We start from the raw sequence: 22262 nt of genomic DNA, 5'->3' as shown, positions 1-22262 counted from the left end.
TATTTTTAACATTTTAAAAACAAAATTCAAAGATTATTTCATTAATTTTATGGCTGAATCAAAAGAAATTCCATAAATTAGAAAACAAATGTTCAAGAAGAAGTGAAAATATAAAATAATGTTATTGCTGGTGGACCAGTTCTGGCTGAAAGATGTGATTATGGTGTTTGTTGTCTTATTATTTATTTGCGTCACATTTTGTATTACCCTGTATTGTGTTTATGTGGTATGAAATAACCTTCATCAGCGCGCGACATTTTTTTATCCACTTCTTCCTCCGTAAATCTTGATACATATTGACGATGACCCGCCCTGCTATACTTCTGATTGGCTCTGAGCATTTTTCAGCGTTTTTCGCCTGACCAATCAGAAAGAAGGGGCCGTCTAAGCATACCCGCCCCCAAAGTGCCAAAAAGAAACATGACAGCGCGAGGAGAGATGCCAGGAGTACACAGAGAGCGCGCAGAAAGGCGTCGCGCGCGCGCAGAAAGGCACCACGCGCGCACAAAATGGTGTCGCGCGCGCACGAAGTGGAGAATCAGCGCGCGATAACAGTTTTTATGCGCTCGGATTTTTGGCACTAATGTGACGCCATACAACTGGTGCCTCGTGCTTGGCAGCGGTGCTATAAATAGCCTCGCGCATGGCATTCGGAATGGCTCGATAGGAAGTTACGGGAAGCAGTGTCGATTGTCATTGTTGTTACGCGATTTCGTGAATAAAACTTTTTTTTAAATATATTTTTTTAATTAATGAAAAACCGTATTTTATATCACTGCAACGCTAACCCGGAATAGGTTGATGAAAACCGTACTAATTACGGGAAAACCGGAGTAGTTGGCAGGTATATTACGTTTCCCCAACAATTTCGCCATTTTCTTCCTCGTGCACTAATCGACTTCGATGAAAAAATGCATTTTTAGACAATATTATTTGCCTGAGCGGCTAAAAGACCCCGAGACTAACAAGCGGTAGAAAATGGATTAATGGATGGGTTAGAAAGGAATGATTAAAAAAGTAATAATAAAAAACAAAACAAGTACCGTATTTTCCGCACTATAAGCCGCCCTGGGTTATTAGCCGCAACTTCAATGAATGGCATATTTCAAAACTTTGTCCACCTATAAGCCGCCCCGGACTATAAGCCGCGCCTACGCTGCGCTAAAGGGAATGTCAAAAAAACAGTCAGATAGGTCAGTCAAACTTTAATAATATATTAAAAACCAGCGTTCTAACAACTCTGTTCACTCCCAAAATGTACGCAAATGTGCAATCACAAACATAGTAAAATTCAAAATAGTGCAGAGCAATAGCAACATAATGTTGCTCGAACGTTAATGTCACAACACACAAAATAAACATAGCGCTCACTTTCTGAAGTTATTCTTCATTCGTAAATCCTTCGAATTCTTCGTCTTCGGTGTCCGAATTGAAAAGTGTGTGTATAAGGTAAGACATATTATCTGGCACTTTGTTTCGCAATATTATGCAAACACAACTTTTCTTACCTTCTGGTACCTGCTGATCTGTATTTGGGATCTCTATAAATCCTGAAAAATTGTGCGAGTCCGCCTTTGTAGTCCGTGACGACACCGTAGTCTATAAGCGTCTTTTTATGAACCGGAAACACCAAGAAGCACCACCTTTAAAATCATCCAGGTGAAGTTCGCTTGCTAGCGTTGTTGCCTTCATTGGAATAGTGATGGTGCTGACACTTCTGCTTGCTGCTCTCTGCTCAACAACCCACTGTTCCAGTTTGTCCTCCAACAGTTGCCATCTTGCTTTGTTCCCTCGGAAACTCTGTTTTGTCTTCTTTACCTGGCGCAGGTCATCTTCTTGCTTCCTCCACCTATGCACCATTGATTCATTTATGTTATATTCTCTTGCTGCTGCTCTATTTCCGTGTTCTTCGGCATGACTTATTGCCTTAAGTTTAAATTCTGCGTTATACGCGTGTCGCTTAGTAGGAGCCATTTTGTGGTCTGGTCTTTACAGATGTAAACACACAAAGGAAATGAAACGAAAATCCGCACGCTTCTTCTTCTTCCGGGGGCGGGTGGTTGCTTACAGTAGAAGAAGAAGCGCTTCCTGTTCTATGGGGGCGGGTGCTTACCTTGGCGGTTGCTTGCGTAGAAGAAGAAGCGCTTCCTGTTCTACCGGGAAAAAAGATGGCGGCTGTTTACCGAAGTTGCGAGACCGAAACTTTATGAAAATGAATCTTAATATTTATCCATATATAAAGCGCACCGGGTTAAAAGCCGCACTGTCAGCTTTTGAGTAAATTTGTGGTTTTTAGGTGCGGCTAATGGTGCGGAAAATACGGTAAATAGTTTTTTTCCCTTTGGACTACCCACGGGATGGATTTTGGACCCTGGCGGGCCGTAGTTTGGGGACCCCTGATCTACATCAACAATATGATTTGTATGAGTGGCTAGACAGGACAGTTTGAAAAAATTAAATAAACTAATTTAAAAAATAAATCTATTTTTGATTTTTTTTAGTTGATTACGAATCGTTAAAAATGAGAATCGCGATTAATCTGAAAATCTTTTTTCTTGTTTGACACCACTACTATCCATGCTATTAGCTTCATAACCCCACTTCCACTTTGCTTTCACGCTGGAAATGAGAAAAAATCCCTTTGTTCCCCACAAGGGATCATGACCACTATCTAGACGCCATGTTTTGAACTTGTTACAGAAAAAACATAACTTTAGCACCAAGTCCATGTAACAAGCTGTTCAGGGCCCAGCAAGACCCACAATGCATTGTGTTTCTAAGCCCCTTGGACAAGTGTCCTTCATACCTGTCCTTCTCGTCTTTGATGTGGGGTAAGTCTCTCCTCTCGCCGTCCTTGCCCCGCTCCCGCTCGTCCCGCTTGTCGCTTTTGGCCCAGCTGGGGCCCGCCGGGAAGCCAGAGGGTCCCCCGTGGAGGCGGTTCCACGGGTCGTGATGGTTGGGGGCGTTGGACAAGCTCCCCACCATGCCGGCGGGGGAGTCCTTAGGACCAAACATGGAGTTGGCTGCAAAGCAGAGTTTTTATGAGTTGGGGACATTTACCGGTCTGAATTGATTGGCAGACGTCAAACTTGTGATGGTTTGAATCCGTTAGAGCAGCACAGACGCTTGGGACAGAGCCGACCTTCTCATTTAAAACACTTCAGCTTGTACACCGCTGACTCCACACAAGCCAGGTTGTATGTAAATCTGCATGGTGCTAAAACTTTATTTTGCTGCAGATTAAAAGGAGACTGACGCAGAAGGAGTATCTCATTTGTAAATCATGTTTAGGACTCTTAAAAGGCAGCAGTTTAGCACCTTTTTGAGTTAAGTCAAGTATTTTAACAGCATTTCGTTTTTTCACTGAATAAATATTTATAGTGATTACTGCATTTCACACATTTTGTTGACATTTGTACTGTGTATAAGGCAGTGCTTCTCAAATAGTGTGTGACCCCGGGGAACATGCTTTATCAGTATCATGCTTTGAAAAGCATGTGCTCATTGTAGCAATGAGGCCTGACTTCCTCATTTTCATTAAAATAAAAAAATGCTCAAATTGTTTCATTCATTTTTGTTTTGTAGGTTAAATTATTTTATATATTGTGCTCCTGAGTTAAAGTTGCTGATCAATTTGATTCTTTATTGAGTTTGTTTAAATGTTATTTTTCAGTATCAAATGGCTCATATTTTCTTTAGTTTAAATAAGGATTTATTTTTTTAAATTTCAGGCAAATTGATGCACTTAAAATAATTTCTGATATAGACTTTTTTTCAATATAGTTATTCTTTGTTGCAAGTTGATCTATGTTTCTTTCTACCTTTTTATTTCTTTAATGTAAATAGACACAATGTTATGCAGAGGTGTACTTGTAACGTTTTTTTAGACAAGTGATATGTTGAGTGGGGCGCAAAATTATATCTGCTTCCAATTATTAATTATTGAAGTGAGACAACGAGAAAGTGCATCAAATAAAAATGCACCAATAATAGTTTTATAATATAACCAAGAGGTCGCCAAACCAAAGTTTACTACCGTATTGCACAGATATTCAGTCCCTGCAGGATTTCACTGCTTGTTTTATGATTGTTGCGGTCGAAAATGTTTGAATTGAGAAAGTTGCAATGTTTTGAGGCTTGTAGACACAAGATGGCGGTAAAAGCACATCCTTTTTTCTAAGTAACATTAAATCGACTTTATTTTGTGAATGTTTTAAGAGTTCCTTCTAACATTGGCCTCAAAAAGTACGGCATTTCGACAAAAATTGCATAACAATTACTGTTTTCATGTTTTACTCGTTTTATACGGACTTAAAAGTAGACACCAGATGGCGGTAAAAGCAAATCCTCAAGAGTTATGTTGTTACACGTTGCTGTTCCTGCAAGAAACAAACAGGTTTTGATTAGACAGCCGACGTGCGCGTTTGAGTGCCACTCACAGACAAATTGGACAAAAATGGGAAGTTGCAGGCTTTGGAAAAAGTTGTAAGGCTGAGGTTTTTTTTGCCTTTTTTTATTTGGGGTGTTTTGGTCAACTATGAGATTTGCCTGCAAGAAGTTAAGGGTCCTCTGCCTTCTCCCCCGTTAACACATTTTAGGCAATGGTTTTTGTGTTATTTAATGCTTTCTTCTTGTTTTCACACCGAGATGGCTCCGCCGATGGCCGCTGAAGGTACTGCATACCTGCCAACTTTTGAAATCAGAAAAACCTAGTAGCCAGGGTCCAGGGGCCGCAGGCCCCGGTAGGTCCAGGACAAAGTCCTGGTGGGGGGTTCAGGTTCGCCCCCCGACGCAAAATGATTATTAGCATTCAGACAGGTTAAAATGTTGCTAAAACCATCACTTTTCTATCAGTCACAGTGACTTTTCAAAACAAAAATATTACAGCAAAAATCATATGGGTTGATTGACATGTTTATTCTGTAAGCTAACTTCAATAGTTTTGAAATTATTTTGACAGTTAATGCCAGTTATCCTGTCAACCTTTCACAAGACTTCAATTTGTTAATTGAAAGTATAAACACTTTTTACAGTAAACAAATGGTAAAACAGTACTAAACAATTCCATAAAAAAAAAAATTGGTGTCATTATTAACTTTCTGTCCAAGCTTGTATAATCTACTGCCTTGTTCAATTGTAGAAAATATTCTGTGCCTAAAATTCACATTTCTATCACAATTATCATACTGTAAACATGGTAAGCTAAGTTCATTAAAATTAATAGTCCTGTCAATAGCATGGAATTACAATTCAAATGTAGTTTTTTGTAAGCCTTTCAAAAGAATTCAAAATATGAAAAATTAATGAAAATTAATTTAAGCCATCAGACACTTGAAAAGTGGCACATCACATCTCTAATGTAATCATTTGAACTTTTCAACAGAAATAGCACTGCAAAAATATTAAGGACATACTTCTGTATTTTGGTAGTTATGCTGTCAACATTTAACAAGATTTCTTCAACTTGGACTTGAAAGCATAAATAGTATAAACACTTTTAACAGTATAACAGTAGTAAACAATTCCAATAGATAACATTGGTGTCATTACCTTTTTGTGGCTAAAATCCAAATTTATTCTAGTCCATGCTCAATTATTGCTTCCGTAAATAAAACTTCGGCATTTATCACATCCAAAGAATCTGTTTGGGCGACGAAAAACATTGAAAGTTTTCCACTTGTATCGCTAGCAACGGCATTAGACTTGTGTTTTTTTGTCCCAACGTGGTCTTTTACATCGCTAATTCCTCCGTGTCCGATCGAAAAATCTTGTCTGCACGAGGTGCAATTCGCGTAGTTATTCCCGGATAGGCTTTTGAATATTCTTCATGGAATGACTGCAGTTTTCTTTTCGGTTTAAGACTCGTTTGCGATTTTTCTCCGGCTGATTCCATGATCGTTCGCTCGTTTGGAAACAATGGCAACTGGTGCCTCGTGCTTGGCAGCGGTGCTATAAATAGCCTCCCGCATGGCATTCGGAATGGCTCGATAGGAAGTTACGGGAAGCAGTGTCGATTGTCATTGTTGTTACGCGATTTCGTGAATAAAACTTTTAAAAAAATATTTTTTTTAATTATTGAAAAACCGTATTTTTTATCACTGCAACCGTAACCCGGAATAGGTTGATGAAAACCGTACTAATTACGGGAAAACCGGAGTAGTTGGCAGGTATGGTACTGCACGGTCTACCAAGTGTGTTGAATGTGCGTCAATTGGTGCAATGGCGACATTGGACTGGATATTTATTTAGAGCTTTAGCTCAAAATGAATGAGAGTTGGCAGCACAGATTACAGCAACAATATGTCATGATAGAGATGAGAGATGAGACTGACCAAGTGTTGGGCTTCCTAGTCCTCCAAAGGCACCAGAACCGAGGGCTCCCAGCGGGGTAAAGGGTGGGGATCGACCATATGGATCTAAAAGGTGCAAATACATCAAGATTACCAAGAATAAATCCTCTCCTGGGGCTTCTAGCTGGCATGAAAAAGGGGAACTGCACTTTTTTTTTTTTTTTTTTTTGCCAATCATTCACAATTCTTATTTAAGACAAATCACCTGTATTTTTTTTTTTTTTTAAAGTTATTCTAATTTGTAAAATATGGCAAGTAAGAGGTGGCTACACTATTCTGCCCATAAAGCCCTCTAAAAAACATAAAAAAAGTGCCAACACTACTCCATTTACATGTCGTGAACTGAATATTAACCAAGTAATAGCAATATTGTTATCATAACACAGACAGATCATAGAGAGCTAACTAGCTTATGTTGCTATATTGACATACTGAGCCGACGCATTGCCTCTGAGTTGGTGAAAGTTAATTCTAGATTATAAATCATGCCTCTCACCTGGATAATAGAAGGTTGTGGACACAAACGGACAGGTTGGTCAACTTTGACATCCAGTGTTAGGTTAGTTACTAAAAACCAGTAAATAGTTACAGTTACTAGTTACTTTATTTCAAAAGTAACTCAGTTACTTACGTCAAAAAGTAATGTGTTACTGTGAAAAGTAACTATTTAGATAGTTACTTTTTTTTCAAGGCTCCCATTAATGCCCTTTTAGCCTTCATTTCAGTACTGTTATTGCACTGGAGAATAATACAATGTGTTGATCAACTTGACATGCATTTGCATCACTGAACTCTGCTAAGCAATGTGCTCTACATACAACACACAAACACAAAGATATGTTTCAAAGGGCCAATTTATTTTAGGCCAGAACAAATTGACAAAACTATTTTAAATAGCTGCAACATAACATACATATGTAACAAACAGCATAATAACAACATAGCTGTAAACATGCCTTCACCCAAGGAAGGCACACATGACATACACAAAGCCTAACCAGGCCTTTTTTTCTCTCAAGGAATTGTGAAATAAAATAATGTCTTCAGGAGATCAACACTGTACTGAAGAAGCCCAGAACACTCTACACATTTCCCCAGTTTTAGTTTAGTGATAAGGAAAGATTGGCCTGGCCCACTAGGATCCCTCTTTATGTTTGTGAACCTTATAGTTTATACATTTAGAGTGATGTGATAATCAAACACTCAAGAAGTCTAGAATGAAAGAGCAACAAGATATAAGAGAATTCACATTATGTCTTCACTGTCCAGGTACTTGGAAAATGTTTTCCGTGCAATTTGCCGTTTGACGCCCGGTATCATGCTAATTAGCTGCCTGAAAGCGGGTGACTCCACTGTAGAAATACCCTGCATGTCTTCTACCACGTGCAATGGCTTTATCAATTTTGTCCTGCCTAGCAGTCCCTCCGTTAAAATCCAGCCGCTGTTGCTTAGGTGGTGGTGGAGGTGAAAGTGAAGTGAACAAGAGGACAACAAACTATGCTGGCGGAGTTCAGCACAGATGAATTCAACAATGTCCTTTCTAAATGCAGGCATGTGAGCACCGTTGGAGAAAAAAAAGAGGAAAACTGACAAAAAAAAAAAGAGGGACATTTCTATCAGGAACATTTTTAAAAATCAAGACTACATTTCCTGCAATTGGGTGCATTTTTATACACTATATTCTTCTTTTACATTTATTCTCATCCACCAACCTCTTTTGCCTGTCTTTTTGACACTTACATGTCAATTTTATGTACCACAACATTTTTATTTTTTTTTGTATTTTACTAACATTATTATCACTGAAAATGTCATGTAAAAATCTAGAACATGCTTTCAAAGAACTTAGAAAACGTTGGCAACTCTATCTTACAGCCACACCCCCTAAGGTAATATACTTCCTGTGTTGTGACCTTTGTTTACATCGTCATGTCAAAAATATATTTTCTCGCTGGCTACTAATAAATGCTCTAGAAGGTCAACTGGTTCTGAACTAACAGTGTTGTGATTATAATCATCCAAATATGATTAACAGTAAAGCGACAACAAGTAAGCTAGCTATAAGCTAACTTGTTTTCCTGCAACTCAGTGTGGCGTTTAGGCAGGCGGAACAGTGAGTAGCTGCTGCTGAGGCAAACGTTCTGCAAATTTTGTTTTGATCCTATTATTTTGGTATTGCAGTGAGTTTACATCATTCACTCAAGAAACTTTTGTTATTGTTAGAGTTCCGGTCCAACAGGTTTTCACGGAACACATTTCTGGCCTTGTGTGTTGCACTGAGAAGCCATGGATGTTTAGTTAGGGCTCGATTGCTGATAAGAAAACAAAGTTAGCTCCACCTTTTGACACTTTCCATCCTTACACTCTGCAATATTTCCTTTAAAAAAACGCAGATTTCCGCTGTCATTTCACAAGCCTGTAAAAGGAAAGCCACCACATGTAAGCCACTTAACATCTTTAAAGACCAAATGCTGCGAGTGTCGTTCATGGCGCCAAGTAAAGTCTAAAAAGATATCGGTGCTGTCATCTGAAATGGTAAATAAGCTTGTTAGTTTAAGCAACTAATGAAAAGGGAATGGTGCATTATGTAAAGTTGTTTATCAAATCAAATCAAATCAATTCAACTTTATTTATAGAGCACATTTAAAATTTACCACAGGGGTAGCCAAAGTGCTGTACAATGAGCAGGTTAAAAGATAAAACGAGTACCGAGCAAACACAACACAACACAAACAGAACACGATAAAAAATAAATAATTAAAATAGAATTAATGAAAACATAAAAACAGGTTCACAGCAGGTGTATTATGGGGCACCATTGCAGGATGGATATCACTCAGTGTTAAAAGCTATGGAATAAAAGTATGTTTTTAAGAGAGATTTAAAAACAGGAAGAGAGGAGGCTTGTCTAACACTCAGAGGTAGGTCGTTCCAGAGCTTGGGAGCAGCAACGGCGAAAGCTCTGTCACCTCTAAGCTTCAGCCTTGTGTCAGGGACCGTCAACAGCAGCTGATCGGCTGATCTTAAGGATCGGGTGGGGCAGTAAGGCTGAAGGAGGTCGGAGAGATAGGTTGGCGCGAGGTTGTTTAGACATTTAAAAACAAATAAAAGGAGTTTAAAATGTATTTGGTAACGCACAGGGAGCCCGTGAAGGGACGCTAAAATAGGGGTGATGTGCTCACGTCTGCGGGTCTGTGTTAGCAGACGAGCAGCAGAGTTCTGCACGAGCTGCAGGCGGGCGAGGGAGGCCTGGCTAATGCCAACATACAGGGCATTACAATAATCAAGACGAGTCGAGATAAAAGCGTGGATTAATTTCTCAAGATCATGTCTTGATAGAAGCGGTTTCACTTTCGCTATTTGGCGTAATTGATAAAAGCTTTTTTGAACGACGCTGCTGATTTGTTTTTCGAATTTAAAATCTGAGTCAAACTTTACCCCCAGGTTTGTGACAGAGTCGCTGAGATACGGGGTCAGAGTGCCGAGGTCAACGTTGGGGGAGGGAGAGCGACTTGGACCGAACAACATAACTTCTGTTTTATCTTCATTTAGGCTCAGGAAGTTAGCTGAAAGCCAGACTTTGATGTCGTGCAGGCAGTCAATAAGACGTTGAACCGTGTTATTTTGTGCCATGGGAAAGTAAATCTGGCAATCATCGGCATAAAAATGAAATGCAATACTGTACTTCCTAAAAATAGAACCAAGGGGGAGAAGGTAAAGCGCAAATAAAATTGGGGCAAGGATTGAGCCCTGGGGGACCCCATGTGGTAAAGGAGCTGTGGACGACATAAAACTGTCTACTTTTACACAAAAACTCCTGTCGGTTAGGTACGACCGGAACCAGTTGAGGGCGGCGCCCTTAATGCCCACACAGTTTATGGGTGTGTTTACTACATGATTTACTAATATACTTGACATTATGTGCTATATTATTGCAAAGACTTTCAAAATCTACACTTAATTCTTACTATACTTACTGTCACCAAATTGATGACTTGCAATTCAGTAAAACATTTCAAAAACGTTCCTGTATGAAATTCTAAATACAAAATTGCATTTGTGCCCAAAAATTGGGGTATTTTCTTCAGCAAATGTTATTTATGCAAGTAAATAATAACCTGTGATTAATAGAAATAAATCACAGTTTAAGAGTGTGATTAATCTGATTTAAAAAACGAATAACTTGACAGCGCTAGTTCTTGTCTTACATTAGGATTGCAATGTTGGCGTTAACGCACTTTTTGTGTCCTTTTACGCATTAAAATCACAAATGACGCGCATTTCCGGAAGTCCGCGCGACCCGAGGACGCTGATTTTTTTTCTTTTCTATTACCGATCCTGCCTTCTCCGGGTCAAAACTCTGGTTTGCTTGTTTTTTTTAATCGATTACCGCTTTCCACCGGTGTTTTGTATTGTTTATATTTGCATATTTTACTAGAATACCCTTATGAGCATTACATATATCAAAATCAAGTACCTACTGTACTGTTTACTTGTTGAAATACCCTTCAAATCCATTTTTGGCAGCAGCAAAGTGGTCATTTGGGTAGACTTTAGCTATGTAGAGGGTATTTCAACAAGTAAACCGTACAGTAGGTACTTGATGTTCATATATGTAATAATCATAAGGGTATTCTCGTAAAATATGCAGAGATGAGATGTGTCAGTGGTCCACTTCAGCCAGACAACTTTGATTTTGGAGCAGCAGCGGTAAAGTTTTGTCTTAATGAAATTAAACAATGGATGTCCGCTAACTTCTTGCAACTCAACGCCAAGAAAACGGAAATGCTGATTATCGGTCCTGCTAAACACCGACATTTATTTAAAAATACCACCTTAACATTTGACAACCAAACAATTACACAAGGCGAATCAGTAAAGAATCTGGGTATTATTTTCGACCCAACTCTCTCCTTTGAATCACACATTAAGAGTGTTACTAAAACGGCCTTCTTTCATCTCCGTAATATCGCTAAAATTCGTTCTATTTTATCCACTAGCGACGCTGAGATCATTATTCATGCGTTCGTTACGTCTCGTCTCGACTACTGTAACGTATTATTTTGGGGTCTCCCTATGTCTAGCATTAAAAGACTACAATTGGTACAAAATGCGGCTGCTAGACTTTTGACAAGAACAAGAAAGTTTGATCATATTACGCCTATACTGTATATACCTTTATATACATATATACATATATATATACCTATACTGGCTCACCTGCACTGGCTTCCTGTGCACTTAAGATGTGACTTTTAAGGTTTTACTACTTACGTATAAAATACTACACGGTCTAGCTCCGTCCTATCTTGTCGATTGCATTGTACCATATGTCCCGGCAAGAAATCTGCGTTCAAAGAACTCCGGCTTATTAGTGATTCCCAGAGCCCAAAAAAAGTCTGCGGGCTATAGAGCGTTTTCTATTGGGGCTCCAGTACTATGGAATGCCCTCCCGGTAACAATTAGAGATGCTACCTCAGTAGAAGCATTTAAGTCCCATCTTAAAACTCATTTGTATACTCTAGCCTTTAAATATCCCCCCTGTTAGACCAGTTGATCTGCCGTTTCTTTTCTTCTCTCCTCTGCTCCCCTCTATCCCTTGTGGAGGAGGGGTGGGCACAGGTCCGGTGGCCATGGATGAAGTGCTGGCTGTCCAGAGTCGGGACCCGGGGTGGACCGCTCGCCTGTACATTGGCTGGGAACATCTCTGCGCTGCTGACCCGTCTCCGCTCGGGATGGTGTCCTGCTGGCCCCACTATGGACTGGACTCTTACTATTATGTTGGATCCACTATGGACTGGACTCTCACAATATTATGTCAGACCCACTCGACATCCATTGCTTTCAGTCTCCCCTAGAGGGGGGGGGGTTACCCACATATGCGGTCCTCTCCAAGGTTTCTCATAGTCATTCACATCGACGTCCCACTGGGGTGAGTTTTTCCTTGCCCTTATGTGGGCTTTGTACCGAGGATGTCGTTTTGGCTTGTGCAGCCCTTTGAGACACTTGTGATTTAGGGCTATATAAATAAACATTGATTGATTGATTGATTGATAAAGTTTAAGATCCATGAAGGAAAGAAGAAAGTGAATGAATGTTATAAATAAACTGAATACATTTACATGTGCATAAACACTTGTTTTCTTTTGAATTGTTTTTTTAATGAATTAAGTAAAGTTTATGACAACCTTTTTGCCAAACGATATACAATGTGAGATATAACAGAATAATGCATACATTTATCAGTTGTTTTCAAAACGGTTACAAAAAAGTGGGACCCCAAAAACTTACTATGAGACCCCATTTTTATGACTTGAAAATTCCTAGCGCCAACACTGGGATTGTGAATGATAGGCAAAATCCCCCACCCACAAAAGTGCATTTCCCCTTATAGGAGGTTCCACTTACCGTATTTTCCGCACTATAAGGCGCACCTAAAAACCACAAATTTTCTCAAAAGCTGACAGTGCGCCTTATAATCCGGTGCGCCTTATATATGGGTTAATATTAATATTAATTTTCATAAAGTTTAGGTCTCGCAACTACGGTAAACAGCCGCCATCTTTTTTCCCCGTAGAAGAAGCGCGCGGTGCATGCTGGGATATGTGATGTTTCATTTCCATTTGTGTGTTTATGTAAAGACCCCAAAATGGCTCCTATTAAGTGTGTTGTCTGTCTAATTATAAATAATGCAGACGAGGCGTGTTAACTGAGTTCTCAACGTTTACTCACAGCGTGCTCATAACCACATTCTAACTCCCAGCATACAACAACGCTTCTCAGGGCTACCGCGCATGCTCGTCACTATCGTTGCATGCTGGGTAGTGTAGTTGTTATATTTGCTAGCTCATAACATCACATTAAGAGACACGCTTACGCGCTTAATTCAATACTCGCCGTCATTCCGGGTGGATTGACAAAAGACCTCCAGCCGCTGGATATTGGTGTCAACAGGGCATTCGAAGCTAGACTGCTAACTGCGTGGGAACAGTGGATGACCGAAGGCGAACACACCTTCACTAAGACAGGCAGACAGCGCCGGACGACATACGCCAACATCTGCCAGTGGATCGTAAATGCCTGGGCAGATATTTCGGTCACAACTGTGGTCCGAGCTTTCCGGAAGGCAGGATTCACAGAACTGCTGGACAACAGTGACACTGACTCCGATGACTTCGACGAGACGGAACCGGCCATTTTGGATCCCACATTTGCCCAACTTTTCAATTCGGACACCGAAGACGAAGAATTCGAAGGATTTACGAATGAAGAATAACTTCAGAAAGTGAGCGCTATGTTTATTTTGTGTGTTGTGACATTAACGTTCGAGCAACATTATGTTGCTATTGCTCTGCACTATTTTGAATTTTACTATGTTTGTGATTGCACATTTGCGTACATTTTGGGAGTGAACAGAGTTGTTAGAACGCTGGTTTTTAATATATTATTAAAGTTTGACTGACCTATCTGACTGTTTTTTTGACATTCCCTTTAGCGCAGCGTAGGAGCGGCTTATAGTCCGGGGCGGCTTATAGGTGGACAAAGTTTTGAAATATGCCATTCATTGAAGGTGCGGCTAATAACCCGGGGCGGCTTATAGTGCGGAAAATACGGTACTGTGACTGCATTGCAAAGTCAGGAATCTGGTCAGCATGTCATGAGTTTGAGAGAGTGAAGCAAAGCGATGGACTTACCCAAATGTGTGGCCGGAGCGAGGAAAGACGAGTGCGGCGCTGACGGTGTGATGAAAGGTGCCGAGGGCTGATTGACTGCACCTGCAGCGTCATGAGAGGAGCGTTTACGTGGCGTCCGTCAAACTACTCTCACATGCCGAGAAGCAGAGAGAGCAGGGAACGTCTGACAGAAAATAATTGTGATGAAACCTGTCGCTGAGAAAAGACTCGGCGGTCTGGTCAGGTCGTGACTTGGAGGCAGGGGCCCTCCCATGGGCCCCATTGGGCCGAGTCCGCCGGCTCCTGGAAGACGGGCCAGCAGGTCGCTGCGGAGGTCCAACTTGTGAGGGTCAGCCTGCATCAGCTGGATGAAAAACAAAGAATGTAATCCTGCATTTTGGGTGTAGGGATGCTGCAGACGTACCTTGACTTTCTTCTGATGGCTGAGAATCATCCAGGCCACGTAAACATGCATAGCACACCACTTGCCAGGTTTCTGCACGACACAGGAAAGTTTACTGATATCATCTGCTCGCCGTTATTCTCAAGACAAGTCTGTCCTGACGCTCTGCCTCTCACAGCTGGATGGGCAATGACTCAATACACGCTTTGTCAGTTCTTTCTAACACTAGGAGTGGGGACAGAAGAAGGTATGGGCTAGCTAACTGGTGTGCAAGGCTCGGTGAGGACAGCATTAGCGAAGCCACATGTGAGGTTAGTGCAGAAGGAATGAAGCAGTAAGAGAAGTCAAATACGCTAAGCCAAAGCATTGAAAACATCAGTTTGTGCTTACATTACTGATTTTCAACGATGTCCCAAATGGATCAGTTAGCTACGAGAGAACACAAGCGTAAAACCACTTTTAATCCACATCTGGGAAGAAGGAGGTGGCGAGTGTGACTTCACTGCCAAGGCGGAACACAACCCCAACATTTGGATTAGAGATCGACCGATATGCTTTTTTCAGGACCAATACCGATTATTAGTAGGGATGTCCCGATCCGATATTTGGATCGGATCGGCTGCCGATATTTGCCAAAAATTGCGTATCGGCAAGGCATGGGAAAATGCCGATCCAGATCCAGTTAAAAAAAAAAACTCCGGTCCGTGTTTTCCAACGCACCGATTTAAATAATACATTCCACTTTTCTGCTGCTCCGCAGTTTCCGTTCCGCATTTTCCAGCACACCTTCAACACATCCACAATTCTCACGCAGTTGCTTTCAGCTGCTGGCATTACACGACAGGCTCTTCTCACACTTTCCTGTGTCTCCCTCTCACAGACAGACAAGCGCACCTTCTTACACACGTCACATACTGTCACGACATACGTCACATACGTATACGCCCTCCCCGAGCAGAGAGGTAGCAGCATGGCTAACGTTAGCTGTGATGCTAGCGCAGCCGTGCGAGCAACGCTCCCTCTAAGGTGCTCGCATATCAAACTCTTTTGGCTGTCTTTTTGACACTTACATCCGGCGCCCCCCTCCACACCCTGGATTATAAATAATGTAAATAATTCAATGTGATTATCTTGTGTGATGACTGCATTATGATGATAGTATATATCTGATAGTATATATCTGTATCATGAATCAATTTAAGTGGACCCCGACTTAAACAAGTTGAAAAACTTATTGGGGTGTTACCATTTAGTGGTCAATTGTACGGAATATGTACTTCACTGCAACCTACTAATAAAAGTCTCAATCAATCAATCAAAACACATAGAATCATCATACTGCTGTGATTATATGCATCAAGTGTTCATTCAAGGCTAAGGCAAAATATCCAGATATATATTGTGTATCGCAATATGGCCTTAAAATATCGCAATATTAAAAAAAGGCCATAACGCCCAGCCCTAGTTCAATGATGCCATTTCTGTTTGTCATGTATAATTTTGTCTATTTTGTGTTTATCCTTGAATAAACAGGTCAGTTTCTTGTTACCAACCATTGTGTATTATTCAAACTCCCCTAATTCAGCTGGCTAGTTGTTATCAAGAGTACTAAAACCCTTTTCAACATGATTCTGACAACTAAGTAGGCTAAATAACTTTAAACTTTGATACATGCTCGGATAGGCCAGTATCGGTCAGTATCGGTATCGGTCAGTATCGGTATCGGATCGGAAATGCAAAAACAATATCGGTATCGGATCGGAAGTGCAAAAACCTGGATCGGGACATCCCTAATTATTAGTAGTCCAGGGGGCCGATAACCGAGACTTGGAGCCGATGCTCATTTGTAGTAAAAGCTGTTTAAACATGAATATTATACAGGGTTTCTGTAGATGTTAGCAAATCTAATTTAATGCCACTTAGAACTAAGTCAATGCCCATGTCCTAATGCAGATAGTTATTATAAGGGGTGTCAGACAATCCATTTTGCATTGAATTTTGATTCTTATTTGTAACGATTCTTTATCAATTAAAAAAAATCAAAAACAACTTATTTTTTATCTGTCCTGTCCAGCCACTCAGACAAGTCATATAGTTGATGTAGATGATCGATATCTGCTGTACAGGTTGACTTTAGAAAAGAGAAGTGTTGGATACTTCTCTTGTTGCCTTATTTGTATTTGACTTTATTAAATGTTTGGGTAGCATTTTATTAAGGAAAAACAGTTTTATTTTAAGTAATATAACATTGATCAGAGCCGTTTGCCTATTTTATGGAGTAATGTAGTTAATCATAGAACTGGCACCCAATGTTATTAAAAAAGTAGTGATTTTTAATCGATTCTCGATTCTAAATCGAGAATCGTTACCCCCAAGAATCTAACAATTTGGTGGCCAAAGATTCACAACCCTATTGATTGACTTTTAATATATATATATATATATATATATATACTACATATTACAACTGACAAGACTCTGCAGCATCGCGTGGACATCGGGGGCAGTGCCTCTGGATTGGCAGACCGGGGTGGTGGTTCCTCTCTTTAAAAAGGGGAACCGGAGGGTGTGTTCTAACTATCGTGGGATCACACTCCTCAGCCTTCCCGGTAAGGTCTATTCAGGTGTACTGGAGAGGAGGCTACGCCGGATAGTCGAACCTCGGATTCAGGAGGAACAGTGTGGTTTTCGTCCTGGTCGTGGAACTGTGGACCAGCTCTATACTCTCGGCAGGGTCCTTGAGGGTGCATGGGAGTTTGCCCAACCAGTCTACATGTGTTTTGTGGACTTGGAGAAGGCATTCGACCGTGTCCCTCGGGAAGTCCTGTGGGGAGTGCTCAGAGAGTATGGGGTTTCGGACTGTCTGATTGTGGCGGTCCGCTCCCTGTATGATCAGTGTCAGAGCTTGGTTCGCATTGCCGGCAGTAAGACGGACACGTTTCCAGTGAGGGTTGGACTCCGCCAAGGCTGCCCTTTGTCACCCATTCTGTTCATAACTTTTATGGACAGAATTTCTAGGCGCAGTCAAGGCGTTGAGGGGATCTGGTTTGGTGGCTGCAGGATTAGGTCTCTGCTTTTTGCAGATGATGTGGTCCTGATGGCTTCATCTGGCCAGGATCTTCAGCTCTCACTGGATCGGTTCGCAGCTGAGTGTGAAGCGACTGGGATGAGAATCAGCACCTCCAAGTCCGAGTCCATGGTTCTCGCCCGGAAAAGGGTGGAGTGCCATCTCCGGGTTGGGGAGGAGATCTTGCCCCAAGTGGAGGAGTTCAAGTACCTCGGAGTCTTGTTCACGAGTGAGGGAAGAGTGGGTCGTGAGATCGACAGGCGGATCGGTGCGGTGTCTTCAGTAATGCGGACGCTGTATCGATCCGTTGTGGTGAAGAAGAAGCTGAGCCGGAAGGCAAAGCTCTCAATTTACCGGTCAATCTACGTTCCCATCCTCACCTATGGTCATGAGCTTTGGGTTATGACCGAAAGGACAAGATCACGGGTACAAGCGGCCGAAATGAGTTTCCTCCGCCGGGTGGCGGGGCTCTCCCTTAGAGATAGGGTGAGAAGCTCTGTCATCCGGGGGGAGCTCAAAGTAAAGCCGCTGCTCCTCCACATCGAGAGGAGTCAGATGAGGTGGTTCGGGCATCTGGTCAGGATGCCACCCGAGCGCCTCCCTAGGGAGGTGTTTAGGGCACGTCCGACTGGTAGGAGGCCACGAGGAAGACCCAGGACACGTTGGGAAGACTATGTCTCCCGGCTGGCCTGGCAACGCCTCGGGATCCCCCGGGAGGAGCTGGACGAAGTGGCTGGGGAGAGGGAAGTCTGGGCTTCCCTGCTTAGGCTGCTGCCCCCGCGACCCGACCTCGGATAAGCGGAAGAAGATGGATGGATGGATATTACAACTGTCTGTACAGACAACATTGTAAGCATTTGACAATGATCATCTTGAATAGTTGAAAAGTACATTAACTGTTGGCTGTAATTGCTCTAAAAAATACATTAAAGACAATTGCCAACAAACATTTAAAAAAAAAATTGTAATATGAAGCTATTTTTTTTTTTGTTGCATTTTCTTTTGTTATCTCTTGCACATGTTTTCATGTTTTGTTTATTCTGGTATTGTTTACATTTCTTGATTGCCGTTTGAAAATGATGGAGAACAATCACTTCTATGTATATATTAGGAAAACATGTACAGAGACATGTTTACTTGTATGTTCTGATTGTTTGAATTCGATGCATCATATTGTTGTTGAAATAAGGTTCGGAAAAAAGCGCTTGGATTGGTAATCTTGTCGATACATTACTTCCGGGGTGCACACAGCCCACTCTCGCCAACATCAAGCTTCTCCTACGGTTTCGGAGCAATGTGCACATTAAACGTAAACGTTGTAATACAATGATTAGTTCCAGTTGAAACATTCAACTTCACACAGGAAAATATGCGGAAGAGAATTGTAAGTATGTACCGCTTGTGAGTACCGAAACGATTGTGGATGACTGACAAGAGGCTCACTGTGTTGGTGTAATTCCACTGTCGAATAAACACGCTTAAGTGCTGAGAGCGATGCAGAGAGTGAGACCTCTGCATCCAGTTGGAGAGCCAGAAACGTAGAAAGAAACACAGACATAGCCATTTATCCATGACGGCAAAGTTACCAGGTTCAATTTCCTTTAACGTTCGATTAATTGACGTACGATCAGCCCAGGACTACAATTGTGATACATTTTTAATGCCTCTGGACATACAATTTAAAGCTTTTTCATGCCTTAATTTTCGCAAATTCCATTTGATTGACTTTTAATGCTTTTTGATGACCCCTGAAAACCTGGTATATGTCAGTAAACACCTGGACAAGGCTTTAAAGTTGTTTTTTAACATTATGATTTAGGAAAGGTTGGACCTGTAGTGACACAATGTTTGATGTTGTGTTTACTTTATCATCAAAAACCATCAAACACATTTACTACGCGTGTCTAAGAGGAGCATCAACATTTGCATTTCAAAATATAAGAAATCTCCTGGGAAAATTGGACAAAATATGACATTTCTCTACATCACAATAACTCATCTACTCCATTTTATACACTTTTATAACACTTGATGGATTTAATACATTGCAAGGATTCTGAAATATTGTCAACATTCCAATAAAAACTATTCTAGATTAAAATTGAGATTTCTTCCTGGATGTTACAGAAAGTATGAGAATGTGCTCTTCTTTACTTATATAAACATCTCTTATTTGTCAGGATATTTACACACAGTTTGCATTTTTGGCCGAGATATCTTTTCTGTTTCCATTTGATTAAATCACAGAACATGAAACTGGTGGCGCTCCTCTAATGAGCCCACACTCCGAGTGTTGCGGACGGAGGCTTGTCCAGCGACTCCATCGCTGCAGTAGCAAAAACAAACCAAAACGGAGCTGAGAAGACGCCAGGAAAGAAGGACAAAGACTGGACTTCCCGGCAAAAATAGAAAGTTTTGTCAACTAAGCAGAGGAGACGCACTGTTGGCGACCAGCAGTGCAAGGAGAGAAAATGGGCCACAGGCAGACCGGAGAAGAATTCAGATATCAAAAGAAATTTGGGGAGGATTATCAACAATGAGTCATTTTCATTTTTAAATGAATGAAATAAAAAAGGGAACTCCTGCATAAAGAGAGACCTTTTCTCATGCAGGACAAAAGTGCTGGTCATTGAGCACTGGTTATTACTATCTACTTCACTAATTATTCATTTTTTTAACACTAAATTAGGGTTGTACAGTATACCGGTACTAGTATAGTATCGTGGTACTAATGAATCAAAAAGGTACTATACTTATTTTGAAAAGTACTGGTTCGCCATATTTATTTTTTACAGACATGACGGTGCGTCGTCGTCACGTCGTGACATTGCTGGTTTTACGAGCGGAGGAGCATGTTCGGCAGCGCACACACACGGAGTACTTACAAGCAGACACAGTGTGCAGACAGAAAAGGGAGAATGGGCGCATTTTGGCCTAAAAAGTAAAGATAAAGGTGAAGTTATAACACTGAAACACCCTCCAGAAGACGTGCTTTAAGACATGGCTAGCTAATTAGCGGCTAATGTCCATCCGCAATCGGCAGTGTTTTAGCTACTTCTAAATCACTAATCCTCGCCTCCCTGGCGACAAATAAAGTATATTTTTTTACAAGTATCATTATCACTGGAGGATGAGGAATAGCTAAACATGCTTCACTACACACCGTAGCTCACCGGGGTCACAATGTAAACAAACGCCATGGGTGGATCTACACCTGACATCCACTGTACAAGAGCGTATCTAGTCGATACTACTATGATTGCATCGATATTTTTTATCGTCACAAAATCTTTTTTCTTTTGTAAATTCATATTATATTCATAAACTCAGGAAATATGTCCCTGGACACACGAGGACTTAAATTATGACCAATGTATGATCCTGTAACTACTTGGTATCGGATCAATACCTACATTTGTGGAATCGTCCAAAACTAATGTAAAGTATCAAAGAAGAGAAGAATAAGAGATTATTACATTTTAACAGAAGTGTAGATAGAAAATGTTGAAACAGAAAATAAGCAGATATTAACAGTAAATGAGCAAGTGGATTAATAATACATTTTTACAGCTTGTCCTTTATAATTTTGACAAAATAATAGGTAGATAAATGACACAATATGTTACTGCATACGTCAGCAGACTAATTAGGAGCCTTTGTTTGTTTACTTTCTACTAAAAGACGAGTTGTCTAGTATGTTCACTATTTTATTTAAGGACTAAATTGCAATAATAAACATATGTTTCACGTACCCTACGTTAGATAAATAAAGCCAATAATGCCATTTTTTTGTGGTCCCTTTTATTTACAAAAGTATCAAAAAGTATCGAAATACATTTTGGTACCGGTACTACAAGGTTTCTCATTGTATCCCATTGGGTTGAGTTTTTTCTTGCCCTGATGTGGCATCTGAGCCGAGGATGTCGCTGTGGCTTGTGCAGCCCTTTGAGACACTCGTGGTTTAGGGATATATAAATAAACTTTGATTGATTGATTGATTGATACTAAAATATTGGTATCAAGCCAACCCTACACTAAATACTGGTATCATATATGTATATATTGTACTTGCTGATGTGGTTCAGTTGTAGTGTGAAAAAAAAAAAATGCAGATACCGATTAAGAAAAAGGCCGATACCGATATACGTCAAAACGTCAAATATGGGCGCCAATAATCGGTCGATCTCTAATTTGTGTTGCATGGTCTACTCCAGCAATGGTGTAAACTTTGTGACAATGCTGTCCTTACCCGGGGGTCTTTTGGCTGCAGGTGGTGAGGAACCACCCCGAGGCGAGCGCTCAACTCCGGACCGGTTCCCTGAGGAACGAGAGGCTATGACACACACACACACACACACAAACGCGCACACACACACACACACACACACACACACACACACACACACACACACACAGACACACACAGGGCGTCAGTCAACTCAAGACATCTCCACTAGCACTGCAAGTGATAGCACGGTGCAGGTGAAAGTAAACATCACATCCTGGCGAGCGGTACGATCACGGAAGGACTGGTAGAACCGCATTAGACCATAGTAACACAGCATCATTACTTCCACACGTGCATTGTTTCCAAATGCTGCATAAAACGCTCCCTCGTCCAACCAAACTATCCAAAATGCTGTAGTATGTTCATTGTCTTATTTATTGCATAAATTGTTCTTTGATCGCTATAAGAAACATATGTTTAACGTATCATAAATGTTTCTATTAAAATAAAGCCATAATGACATTTTTTGTGGTGGCCTTTA

General features: G+C 40.9%; 1 protein-coding gene across 2 annotated transcripts in view; it reads right to left on the bottom strand.

Moving 5' to 3' along the window:
- The window catches only part of fbrs (fibrosin), a 61941-nt gene that overhangs the window by 4755 nt on the left and 34924 nt on the right, over nt 1-22262 (bottom strand). The window contains exons 11-17 of one of the 2 annotated variants that reach the window (XM_061927494.1): nt 21743-21826; nt 14817-14855; nt 14448-14519; nt 14234-14387; nt 14045-14125; nt 6333-6416; nt 2807-3023 (exon numbers count right to left, since the gene is read on the bottom strand). In XM_061927494.1, the coding sequence (XP_061783478.1) occupies nt 2807-3023; nt 6333-6416; nt 14045-14125; nt 14234-14387; nt 14448-14519; nt 14817-14855; nt 21743-21826 (731 nt within the window). The remainder of the gene's footprint in view (nt 1-2806; nt 3024-6332; nt 6417-14044; nt 14126-14233; nt 14388-14447; nt 14520-14816; nt 14856-21742; nt 21827-22262) is intronic. The other variant, XM_061927495.1, reaches the window with a different exon arrangement.

This window comes from Nerophis lumbriciformis, linkage group LG32 (assembly GCF_033978685.3).
Source record: "Nerophis lumbriciformis linkage group LG32, RoL_Nlum_v2.1, whole genome shotgun sequence".
Lineage (NCBI taxonomy): Eukaryota > Metazoa > Chordata > Actinopteri > Syngnathiformes > Syngnathidae > Nerophis > Nerophis lumbriciformis.
Note: the sequence above shows the minus strand (reverse complement) of the source record. Positions and strands in the feature narration are given on the sequence as shown.